The 13,685-nt window shown below is 33.9% G+C and overlaps 1 protein-coding gene across 1 annotated transcript in view; it reads left to right on the top strand.

The window, feature by feature from the left end:
* Window positions 1-13,364, top strand: part of Usp14 (ubiquitin specific protease 14) — a 15,823-nt gene extending 2,459 nt beyond the window's left edge. The window contains exons 2-12 of the mRNA XM_027370404.2: window positions 3,963-4,141; window positions 4,246-4,353; window positions 4,518-4,635; window positions 7,415-7,577; window positions 8,597-8,725; window positions 8,833-9,001; window positions 9,236-9,339; window positions 9,522-9,657; window positions 10,676-10,784; window positions 11,155-11,337; window positions 12,881-13,364. Of these exons, the coding sequence (XP_027226205.1) occupies window positions 3,963-4,141; window positions 4,246-4,353; window positions 4,518-4,635; window positions 7,415-7,577; window positions 8,597-8,725; window positions 8,833-9,001; window positions 9,236-9,339; window positions 9,522-9,657; window positions 10,676-10,784; window positions 11,155-11,337; window positions 12,881-12,990 (1,508 nt within the window). The 3' untranslated portion in view covers window positions 12,991-13,364. The remainder of the gene's footprint in view (window positions 1-3,962; window positions 4,142-4,245; window positions 4,354-4,517; window positions 4,636-7,414; window positions 7,578-8,596; window positions 8,726-8,832; window positions 9,002-9,235; window positions 9,340-9,521; window positions 9,658-10,675; window positions 10,785-11,154; window positions 11,338-12,880) is intronic.
* Window positions 13,365-13,685: the final 321 nt, after the last annotated feature.

Raw genomic sequence — 13,685 nt, forward strand, 5'->3', positions numbered from 1 at the left:
AAACCTGAGCCAAGAATAGCATTTCATATGATAAATAAAGTGGAAATTTTAAATTCAGCCACGGAGTTGTGGGAACAAAGAACTTGAGTGAAACACATCTTAAGGGGACTGTCCCTGGCAATGGGGGGGGGGGCGATTTGGGGATTTTGGGTCAGAGTTGTCAAAAATGAGTTATGGTCAGTTTCATATTCGTAAATGAGAGTAGAATTACCCACGTGAATATAAACTCCCGCAACGAAAAATTCAGGCAGTGCACGAGGCCAGAACCTCAAATCCCATTGCCGATTTTCGCCCTTCTGCACTCTCGCTTTACAGGAGCCAGTATAATGCATTGTATTATGACATTATCTATTGAACTGGATCACAAGAAGATAAAGGTGTCTTATTATAAGTTTTATCCCAAAGTGAAAGATTTATGATATGAAAAACGAAGAAAAATAAATCCTTACGCAATTTTTAAAATTTCTTTCCCATAAAATAAAGTAGATATGATTAAATTTTGACATATTCATCATAAAAGTATCTTTAGGGTTTGATAATAATACATGAGCAGTTACAAGTCTGTATCTCCAAAAATAAACTCGCAACAAATAGATATTTACACAGGCTGGGTGCTTGCCTGCGTCAACGGCTGGAGGGACGAGTTTCAAGCGTCGCTACCGCTTTAGACTTTTCTAATTGTAATAATTTTATGCAAGCGCTTTCATTTGAAACTAAATAATCGGTTAAACTTCATTATGTCATTAGAAATCCATTTTATAGAAAAAAAAATAATGTAAAGAAAGAGTATGATATAGTTTATTCATGTAAACTCATAAAATCGGTCTATTAATATTTGATACCTATTGTTACATCACAAGAAGCATCCGTGATAAACGAATATAAGAGTTTTGATACAAGAGATTTGTATTTCAAAATGTTTTTGTTCTAACGAACACTAAACAATTCGTTGACCCTCCATAACAAGTACTTCCCTGGTGACTAAACGTTTATTGCTTGTTTCGAGGCAGAATCACGTGGTTAGACGATCCGGGAGAAGAGTAGACTGGAATAAAATGAAAATAAGTAAAATAAATAATTATGGATCTAATGGGTATATGCACATATACGCATATACTTGTGCACGAATATGTACCTTTACAATAATTTACATGCGTATACACATGTAAACGAATGTATACACAAGAAAACATTAATATAAGAGGTATAAAGCATGAAACAACCGATTTTATGTAATGGTCATATTGTCTTGGGTCTGGATTTGCCCCTTTTCAAAGGAGTCATTTGTTTGGTTCTATTGTTCGGAGACTAATGATCATATCTTTACCTAATGAAGTGCGTTTGAAAGAGAAATAATAGTAGTTTCTACAATAATTAAATAGCAAAATCCATAAATTAATAAATATAAAAAAGAACTTCAAATATCCAACTTTTTGTTTGTTTGTTTTTCAATTTTTTTTTTTTGAGCTACAGTTGATTCCTTGCCCCAGTTTTTATGTAATAAAAATTTTGGATATATCTTTGCAAACCTTGTGAAAATGGGCAGAGATTATCGTAATGGATTTAAAATTTTGAGTACTTTTTAGATGAATTTTTGAAAATTGAAAAAAAATTGAAAAATGATTTTTCTTTGAATTTTTTCTGAGGAAACTAAATTGAATTTCCAAAAAAGGATAAGACGATCTCTTGGGAATTTATTGATGTTCATTCACAATTTTTTTCATGACATAATTCATAATTCTCTGGGACAAGGAATCAACTGCGCATACACATACGGATTTTTTTTTTTTTTTTTTTTTTTTTTTTATGTGGGAACCCCTATAAATTTGGTATCAAAAGATGCAGAATAGTAAAATACCTCAGATATCCAAAGATCAACAAAATCCATAAGGCTATTGATTTTTAGAAATATTATTTTTAGAATTCAAATCTCTGCGGCAATCTTGCTGCATTCTATGGTACTCACATGGTATTCTGAAGTGTAGCTGGTATATTGTCCCCTCCTTTTGCTAAGTTCTAATGGTAATAACTTCACATAATTGTGGAATTACCGCCTGTCACCACAGGCTTTCTAGTGCCTAACCTAGCTACGTGAGGTATTTGAATATATAAACAACTACTGCAGCTATGATTAAGAAGTATTTCTGATCATATTACGATTATTAAATACTAAAATAACATCTACAATTAGTATTGTCCCCTTACTGTGTTATATGGGCCTACTCTGCGATATGGTGTCATCGAGGTAGGAGTTGGTAACCTTTCTGATTTTCTGGTGGAGTTTTGTCTCCCAGAGCCCCAGTCTTGACGATCAGCTGATGGGTAAACAGAGTTGCCATGTAGCTACCAGAGAATGTCAAAATAACCCCCCCCCCTCCCCCCCCCAAAAAAAAAAAAAAAAAAAAAGAATTGTTGAGCATATATTTTCACGGACGCGACAATGTAAACATCAGTGCGGGAGGCGGGGGGTCAGAGAGTTAGTTATAACTCTTTTAATTTTACACCCTCAACAGGCAGAGTTCTTCATGTCATATTTTCTAAGTGCTAATAAAAGTGTGGTAAATTATAAACGTAAATTATTAAGTGAATTTTGTTAAATAAATTTTGTGACGTGGAGTTGGGGACTTAGCCTCTGGCGAGTGCATCCATACTGTAAAGAAAAACCTTTTGTTTCTGACAGAAATTCACCAGGGAAGCCTGCAAACTCTTCCCTACCAGAATATATTTGGTGCAGGTTTGTTGAATATAGGCAGAGTATGAATTGCTGAAGCTTCAGTATCACTTGATATCTAGATTTGAGAACTTTAACCAGTTGGATCCAGGTTCCTCGCAGCCTACATGTACACTAAAATCTGAGTGTTTCCTGGGTGTGTGGCTTATAGGCCTGGCTTACATGAAAATCATGTTGAATCAAGACTCCTTGCCTCCCCTATGCAATGTTATTATCTGGTTAAACAAAAGAGCAGTGCATACTATATTTTAAAGAACATTATGTATTCCTTTTCTCTATGGCAAAACTTAAACCATGCAAGGAAATAAGATTAGTGGACTCATGAATTGTGCTCTTGCCCCAATAATGCCGGAAAAAGAAAGAAAAAAAAAAAAAGACTAGTGCACATGATTGTGGAGTTGTTGGTGAGCATCGACGGTTTCACATTTTCACCTGGCTTGTTCAGTAGTTGGTGGGCAACATAAAAGCTTTTATTTTGTTATGATTTTAAAAAGTTTATGATTTGAAGGTTTATCTTCACGTAAGTTGCTATTACCTGAAAGGTTTACCCTAGAGGTGGTGATGCTACTGTCAGAGAAAAATAAGTTCTGTCTGATGTGGTGACAGTGTGGGAATGGTCGTGATATGATGCCATCTGCTACTTTGTCCACAACAGCCATGTCATGTATGTACATACCATATTGGTGGCAAGGGCTTAATTTGTATCTATACTTCTTCATGCAATTGAATTTTTGTGTTCATTAAAATGTTTCTTTCTCAGGACTATTCTTTACAGTACAGATGCTCTCACTAGAGACTTAGTCCCAAACACCATTTTACATTCTTTTTAAAAAATAATTGAAGTTGAGTACTAGGTAATTCTTCATAGACACACTCACCAGAGACTAAGACCCCAATCCTATGTCACAAACTTGATTTAACAATCTCATATGCCTGACTGGGTGTGCTCTTCGGGCACTGTCTGAGAGGAGGGTTAATGGGGGCTCTGCCTCCTAACACCCCCTGCCAAGCATTGTCTTCACCTCGATATACATTGCAGGATAGAGCTGAAATTATGTAAATAATGTTAGAATTGATTTTTAAGCTTGGTTTTACTTACAAGGAAGACATGTGAATGGTTATTTATGATAAGGTAAATGTAATGTAGGTTGATTCTTGCATTCTGGTAAGAAAAATGTGCTTACATATATGAAAAGAAGTATAAGTAATTTCACTATATTTTTATTTTTAGTGAATGTCAAATGGGGGAAGGAGATGTATCCGGGCATTGAACTGGATACTGCCGAACCCCCAATGGTATTCAAAGCTCAGTTGTTTGCCTTGACGGGAGTACAACCTCATCGACAAAAGATCATGCTGAAAGGAGCCACCATCAAAGATGAGACTTGGAATGGTGTTAAGCTAAAGGATGTAAGTTGAATGTCACACTGAAAAATAATACATGTGATAATTATTAGAATATACTGTGTAGTGTTAACTATGAATATAACTAAATTTAATTTTTCTGTTTTCAGGGGGCAACAGTCCTGATGATGGGGAGCAAAGAGGAAGATGTGCCTGTTGAGCCAACAGAGAAAACTGCTTTTGTTGAGGATATGACAGAAGCTGAGAGGAACACTGCTGTAAGTTCTGATTTTTCATAATGTACTAATGATTGAGTTTCTCCATAACAAATTTATTTTGTAAGTTTCTAAAAAGAAAAGAAAAAAATGTGATTTCAGATTTGGATGCAGCTTTTGTTTCTTCTACATTTGTTTATTTATTTATTTTTTGTACTACATTGCAGTTGGAACTACCGGTTGGCATTAAGAATCTTGGGAATACCTGTTATCTTAATGCAGTTATCCAGTGCCTGAAAACAGTTCCTGAACTCCATTCTTCAGTTACGGAATTCAAGCCCAAGCGTAAGTATCACTAACACTAGTGGTGTGCAATTATTATCATTAAAAAAAAAAATCTCAAAAATTTCTGTAGTATAGTGAAGTGAAGTTGCCTGAATTGCTAAATGTCATTTCAAGATATATGGGAAGGAAATATAGACAGTGGCAATTGTATGTCACAGTTTATGGGTTAAGCAGTATGCTTTATTTGTATTGAATACAATTTTATTGGACTGGCATTGCACATCCTTGCCTTTTATATATACATATATACATATATATATGTATACATATATACATATATATATATACATATATACATATATATATATATATATACATATATATATACATATATACATATATATATACATATATACATATATATATACATATATACATATGTATATATACATATATACATATGTACATATACATATATACATATGTACATATATACATATGTACATATATATACATATGTATATATACATATATACATATGTATATATACATATATACATATGTATATATACATATATACATATGTATATATACATATACATATATACATATGTATATATACATATACATATATACATATACATATATACATATGTATATATACATATATACATATTTATATATACATACAGATTTGTATGTGTGTATATATATACATATATACACCCAACAACAAAAGCAGTGATGCCTCGTCAGACTTGGCTTGGAGAATCTTGCCCATCTTGCCCTGAAAGGTGGCCCACGTTCAAACAACCTGGACATGGTTAGGAAAGGGGGGGGGGAATGGGAGTGATCTGAATTTGCTAAGCAAACCAAGGAGTAAGTGTTCTGCTATGTTTCAGTCCCATCCTATCAAGGCTAGCATCCTTCACCCTTCCCCTTTCTCTCTCTCTCTCACACACACACTGTGTGAGAGAGAAAAAGATATGATGTAAAGTGAAATGCAGTGAATGAGTGGAGCAGTGCATTAATATTGTGATAGTGGGATATATAAGTTGTAGGTGCTGCGAAATTCATACTATTAACATATCATTTGGTGTTAGATTATTAGGTGACAGTCTTTAGACTCATGCTTGCTCCCTCACCTCTCGAAGAGCCGAGTCTAGCCTCACTCTACCCAAGGCTAAGGGAATATTCCCTCATCTTTGACTCTACCTATTCTTAAGCCTTAATTTGTCGTTTCAGCAGCTGGTGTTCCCCCTCCAAACTATTCAAGAAACCCATTACTTTTGATATCTGTTCAGTTCGCCTATTACATATTCATTTCAAATTGCGGATCCAGGTGATATAAGACGGAGGAGAGTGAGTGAGAGAGAGAGCAGCTGCTTAGGATAATGCAAAGCCATATATTAATATACGGTTCTGGGATAATGCAAATGAAGGATATTTGTCTGAGGAATATTAATATGAATAGTCTGTTCCAACATTGTTTAAGAAGTTTTATAAAGAAAATATGAGAAGGAATTAAAATAAAACTGTGTGATAAGATTTCATGATAATTATTTTGGAAATGATGTACAATAACTTATTTCTTAAGGCAGGTCCAAAATATTCATCAAATTGACAACTCATTGGGAACAAAAGCAATCCTTCACTCTATCTCCATATATATTTCAGTCATGATAACACTTCTTTTCCTGATTTCTGTAATTTCACTCCTCCTTATATTCGAACCATCCTAACTATGTCCTGGTAGTTTGAACTTGGGCCTCCTTTCTGGGCAAGAAGGACATGATCTCTCCGGTGCCAGGTCTGGTGAAGCATCACCGCTATTGTTGTTGGGTGTACATGTGTATTTATATAAGTGTGTATATATATATGTATATATATTTGTATATACACATGCATATTTATATAAGTGTGTATATATATTTGTATATACACATGCATATATGTATTTATATATATATATATATTATATATGTATATATATGTATATATAGATGTATATATATGTATATGTATATACACATGTATATATGTATTTATATAGATATATATGTATATGTATATACACATGCATATATATATTTATATATGTATGTGTATATATATATGCATATACATATGTATATATATATATGTATGTATATATGTATGTGTATGTATGTATATATGTGTGTGTATGTATATACATAGGTATGTGTGTATGTATATACATAGGTATGTGTGTATGTATATACATAGGTATGTGTGTATGTATATACATAGGTATGTGTGTATGTATATACATAGGTATGTGTGTATGTATATACATAGGTATGTGTGTATGTATATACATAGGTATGTGTGTATGTATATACATAGGTATGTGTGTATGTATATACATAGGTATGTGTGTATGTATATACATAGGTATGTGTGTATGTATATACATAGGTATGTGTGTATGTATATACATAGGTATGTGTGTATGTATATACATAGGTATGTGTGTATGTATATACATAGGTATGTGTGTATGTATATACATAGGTATGTGTGTATGTATATACATAGGTATGTGTGTATGTATATACATAGGTATGTGTGTATGTATATACATATGTGTGTGTGTATGTATATACATATGTGTGTGTATATATGTATATGTGTATATATATATGTATATATGTGTATATATATATGTATGTATATATATATATATATTGATATTGATATGATATATGATATGAATGCATATACATATATGCATATACATATATACAGACACAGATAGATAGTTAAAAATTGATATGAGGATTGATCTTTAAATACACAATTTTTGATACATTGGCAGCTCCTGGGCGAGAGGGAGAATCCTCCTCAAATCTTCTTACGCTTGCAGTAGATTCTGGATCTCTCCTTACACTGGCTATCCAAGAATGCTACCGTACCATGGATAGTGGAAAAACTGCCGTGCCCTTGGTCCTTGTCAACCTTTTCCGCACAACTTTTCCCAGGTACATAAGCTTCTGATTTGTCTTGTTGGGTAGAATTGATTTATATGTAAAATAGAATCGTGCGATAGATATATAATTAGAGATTCCTTGCTCTGTCAATTCCTAGACATCTTTTAAGTGTAAAGATGAAGAAAGGTGACCCTACCAAATATTGAAATGTAAATTAAACACATTTTTTCATATGATTTCTTCAATGTATTCACTGATGAGCAGGATGGGAAAGCAGGGGCAGCATACTTTTGACAAGTACTGTACATAGGAATATGAAGCTAGTGTGTTTTCTCAAAAGTAAATTAAAACCAATTAGAATACTTTTTGTGAGCAACAGCTATGTTAAGAACAATGATCTTACAGAACGTGTCTTAAAAGGATGTTAAACTATCTATCTAACCCTAATTGTTGTTAGCAGTTGGTGGCAATTGTTTATACATGGACTACTGTTTGCTTATTTACTTTTTGTAGTGTATGTCAAAACAGATAGAAATAAAATATAAAGTATTTAAATTGTTAGATTGACATTTATATTGAAACATACACAAGTTAGCCCCTTGATGCTGAGGACATCCACTGTCCATAGTGGTTTTATTGAATTAGTTTATGGATTAATGCTTCGCAAGCTCATTCGGACCAAGTAGTAGATTACTAGACCTATTTGAGCTCACCATTTTACCCCATTCATTGAATTTTCTTATTTATTTATCTTTTGCCTTTATTAGCACTTATTGTATTATAAATAAAGATGATAGTAACAAAAAAGTAAGAAGCATATATATGCAAATAAAATTAGTAAAACAAAATCACAGTGAACAGCTGATTGCACTTCTAGCATTAGCAAGACCATGGAATAAACTCTTTGTGAAGGAATATCATTGTTGAATAAAGGACTATTGTAAAAGAAGGAAAGAGTTCTCAACACAAATGGAACATTTCTTAATTTGATAGTGACAAAGGAGGATATTTTAGGTAGTGTCAGTTGAAGAAGAGGACAGTTTAAAATCTTCCTTTTCTTTTCTTAAAAGATTTGCTGAACAAGGTGAGCAAGGGATGTACATGCAGCAGGATGCCTCTGAGTGTTGGAATGAACTTACCAGACTTTTGATGCAAGAAGTTCCTTCAAAAGATGCAGAGAAGACAGACAAAAAGTTTGCGTGAGTAATTTTCATTTGCAGTTTTTCCCATTTTATTTTTATCTTCAGGTAATTTGGAAATGTTTGATTCAGTAAAGCTCACAGGAATGCTACATTTATTCTTTCAGATCATCCCTCATTGACCAGTACTTCTCTGGAGAGTATTCCTGTGAGTGGAAATGCATAGAAAGTGAAGAGGAAGGTGTGACACATAACACAGATAAATTCCAGCAACTTATGTGCCATATCAACCAAGATGTTAAGTACCTACATACTGGTCTGATGGCCAAGATGGAGGTAAGATCATTTCCTCTTTGTGATGTTTACTGTGTTGAAGAAATGTGATATATTAATTTTTGCTACTAAAGTATTTATGATTTTATAATGACTATAAGAGAATTGTTAGCTTTGCTGGACTCCTGATGGGTAAGTTACAATAAAACCAGGAGATCTGTTAGATTGAATGCTGTATATGTTATTGGCCTGATGTGTGCATGAGTGGAGAGTTTCATATCACAACTCACTTTTCAGGAACACATTGATAAAAGATCACCTGTTTTAGACCGAGATGCAAAATATGTGAAAAAATCTAAAATTTCCAGATTACCAGCCTATTTAACTGTAGTTATGGTCAGGTAAGTGTCTTTCACAAGAATCAGTTATGATATACTTAATTTTGGTCACTCAAAGGAAATAAATGAACTGAACAATGACATGGTTTACATTAATATTGTTGTTCGCAAACTAAACACTCAGAATGTTGCATATTATAACTTGCTCTTCATATACGTGACTTAGAAGCTGTCATTTCTTTCAGGTTTTTCTATAAAGAGAAAGGAGCAGTTAATGCCAAAATTCTTAAAGATGTCAAATTCCCAATCAACCTAGATGTCTATGAACTTTGTACACCAGAACTACAGAAAAAGTTACAACCAATCAGAGAAAAGTACAAGGTATTTTACTGTCATTTGTCTTTACAGTAGGATATATCAAAATTTTGTTTTTGAGATTATCATATGGTCAAAAGAACTTTGTGACAAGTGTGGAAAATGGAAGGAATGAGACTGAATAACTGCATTAGAAGTATTAATTTGTATTTGGTACTTTTTGATTAAATCTTCTCTAAAAAATAAACATAATTTATGCATTTATCTCTTGCACTGTGCAGTTAATTATTCTCATTCGTGTCTTTTTCAATACATCATAAGGGCCCTTGAATCCAGAGAATCAGTTAGGAATGTTTCTTGCATAGAAAATACAGCATTTGAATAAAATTATTTGTTTGATTGGGTTGTAAATCAAATATAATATTTTCAGTTATGCAATTACAGTAAGTTCCTATACATGTGCACATTGCCTTAAATTGATTAAAGCATTGAACTTCATCCATTAACTGCTAAATTAGGTTGTACCAAGACTTGCATGTTTTGTGAAGTAAGGACCGCGAATCAAGAACTTTTATTGTATCAAATGTATACATCTTAATGATGTAAATTTTTTTCTGAACAGTAAAGATAGGAAATAAATGCAATCCAAAATTTAACCCTACACTGATGCTGCCAGAATTTTCTGTGTGGCACTCATTCTGGCAATTACTGGCAACCATTTAGGCTTTGCAACAGGGAATTTGCTTTGTACTATCTACCCTGTTCATTTGCTCATTAGAGTGAGTCATGACGCATAAACACTTGCCCGTCATGAATGGTAGTCTTTCCATGACAGCTATAACTTTGCCAGTCAGTAAAATGTTCAATAAGAATATTAGGTTGATATATAACTGAATAAGCAGTAATAAAATAGGTTGTGCACTTACTGACTTTACTAGTGTTCATATTGTGTGAATGTGAGTTAGATATTTGATTTGAAATGCAGGGTGGTAAATTTAGGGTGGATCAATCCCTCCTTTTGTAAAGTTATAGCCTTTAACTGAAATATTTATTATGTATGTGAATGTGATTTTTATTTTGACAGGACATGGATGATAGGAAGCTTGAAGAAGACAAAGCAAAGAGAAGGGGTAAACCCATTTCAGAGGATAAGAAGCCAAAGACAAAGAAACTCCCATATTCCTTTGAGGATGGTTAGTTCTTTTTTGTTGTGGGCTTTCATAGTCTTTGTCAAAGTCTTAAAATCTACTTTGAGATTTATCTTAAGGATTACTCCAGTGACAAGTTTCATTGCACAAAAAGCTTAAAAAAAAAAGAATTAAGTACATGCAAAAAAGACAAAATTGATATTACTCATTAAAGTATCTATTTTGTGAATACAAAGTAAAGGCTTAGTTGAACTGTGTGTGAATATCACTTGCAATTGTCTTTTTTTTTTCTTCTAGTAACCCATATTCTTAGTAGAGTTGCAAAGTTGAAAAGGTATTACATTTCTGTCATACCAAAATAAATCTTTGCATTTAAATTTTTAAAAAATTGCTCATTTATATTTTTCTAATACAGATTTAGGCAGCAACAACAGTGGTTACTACCAGCTTCAGGCTGTTTTAACTCACCAAGGTCGCTCCTCGTCATCGGGTCACTATGTCAGCTGGGTGCGATGGCGTGGTGATGACTGGCTCAAATGTGATGATGATGAGGTCACACCTGTCACGGAAGAAGAAATCCTGAGGCTGTCGGGAGGAGGTAGTATATTTATTTTATTTATTTATTTTATTATTATTATTATTATTATTTTATTTTTATTTTTGTTTTATTTTTTATTTTTTTTCCCCAGTTAGAAGAATCGGTGCAAAGGAATGAATGTAATTCAGCCTGGCTTGTATAACTAACAGTGATGTTTTGTTGATGTTTTAATGCTTTATCCCCCCATTCCCATACTCAGTGGAGGGTAGAAAATGGAGAGTAAGGCCGTATGTTGGGGATCTCTGCTACGTTAGACATGATATTTTCTCTTCTCCCAATTTTTTTCCCTTCTTCAGTTTTATATGCCCACTTCCTAAGATGTGAGAGCCATGTTAAAAGGATAAAAGGCTGGCTTTGGGTCAGTCCTGAATAAGCCTCTGGGTACAGTATTCCCCTGTTTGGTTATCTAACCCTCACCCCTCATAGGCACCCTGAGGGGTGAACCATTTCTCTTCCCTACATACTCCAGGCTTATCAAGATGAATAATGATTTTGTACCCTTATCAGGGGCTTTGAGGCTTACCCCTTTATCAACTAGCTCCACAGACTTAAAAACTTTCCTGGTTCCCAGAACCCTGGCTCTCCTTTGATCCGACTGAACACTATTACTACTACCTCTTCTTAGATACCTGCTGTCAGCTGTCCATTCCAAGTCGCCTGCCCAGGTCATTACTCAATCTTCAGAAAAGATTCCTCCCTCTAACCCAACATTCTCCACTCCATCTCATCCTCTGAAGTCTTTATTCTTTTCAACCCCTCCTCTCTTATTACCACTCTTCCTCCTTACTGTTCACCTCTCACAGTATTTCTTACTCCCTTTTCCTCCTGTCCTCATCCCTAAACTATTTCCACCTCTTTTTGAGTACTCATTTTAGCCTAGCTAAGTTGGATGGATTTTTAGTAACTTCCCCCTTATCCCCTTACTCCAGCAATGTCTCCGAAAACAAGTAATCCCAACCTGAATCCTTTTACTGACCCTTTCTACCGTCATCCTGCTTTACCCTCTTCAGCACCATGCTACTATAAACCGCTGTACAACTTTTGACTTGTATTATATTTAACCCATTTACGATGGAAAAATAAACATTGCTGGGTGACCTGCCAGTGCGACATTGGATTGGAGCTTATGTTCCGAATACGTCGTGGGCAGATTCTGGGCCAGCTCTGTGCGCCGATTTTGTAGCTGCATGGAAAATATTATTTTCGACTTCAAAATATACCCGCGTTAGTGGGTTAATGATCAACTAGCAACCCTTTTGACCCTGTTTGTTACTACACCTTCCTCTAGTGCTATATGACCTTTGCTACATAGCACCTTTTTGTTTTATAACTATTAATTAATTGAATACTCTGAGTACCTCATTGTAAGAGAAAGGAAGGTGCATTGAGTTGTATTGGAAAATTTATATTAATCAATATTAATTTTGTATTTGTAGATTTTAATTTTCACTTTCTGATTTATGATATATTATTTATATGTTACAAATTTGGCGTTACAAATTAATCACAGCCCCATTTCATGCTTAAATATCATGCATTCCAGGAGACTGGCATTGTGCCTACATTTTGCTGTATGGTCCAAGAGTTTTAGAGGTTCTGGATGAGGATGAGAAGCAGCCAGCAGCTGAAGAGGTCAAGATGGAGACGGAGTGAGGGAGAGAGGGCATAGAACAGCTTTGCAATTTTAGTCATCTCAAATCAGGAGAATAGATAATTGTTGAAACTTGACAGGAAGAACAGCAGATTTTTCACAGATTTATTGGGCCACCAAATGCTAATGTAATATAACACAAATACTCACAAGGAGATGAGTATTTTTTTCTTTTATGATAGAATGTATTCAACTTCCATACTCTTAGATTCATGTTTTAGGAGAATGTGGTGAGGAAGATATGATATTTTGTTAATTTTATGGGTATGGGAGAGCATACTCGTAAATGCCAAGGTCATTGCCTTGTTTTCTAATTATTGTTTGTATGTTCATCCCAAGCTGAGAAAATGGTTAAATTAAACTATTAAACTCAAAATGTGTATCATTTTTTACCTTGCAAGTGAATTAACTGCAATGTATGTCTTGGATGTGAGAAACTATCTAAACCCTGATGAAATGCAATGCATTTCTTCAGGGTTTTTTCAAATGGCAGTCAATGTGTTTCTAAGACTGATAATCTGTTCTAGTCTACTGCATGCATTGCTGTAAAATAGGGTATACCCATTTATATTTAAAATTTTCTGTTGTATTAATTCTAAAAAAATCTTTAGTGATTGCTCAAAGCCTGTTCACTGGGAGAAATGAACAATAATGATGAATTTTCATTATATCATAAGGACTGCTTGCTTTGTAGACC

The sequence above is a fragment of the Penaeus vannamei genome, chromosome 26 (assembly GCF_042767895.1).
Source record: "Penaeus vannamei isolate JL-2024 chromosome 26, ASM4276789v1, whole genome shotgun sequence".
Lineage (NCBI taxonomy): Eukaryota > Metazoa > Arthropoda > Malacostraca > Decapoda > Penaeidae > Penaeus > Penaeus vannamei.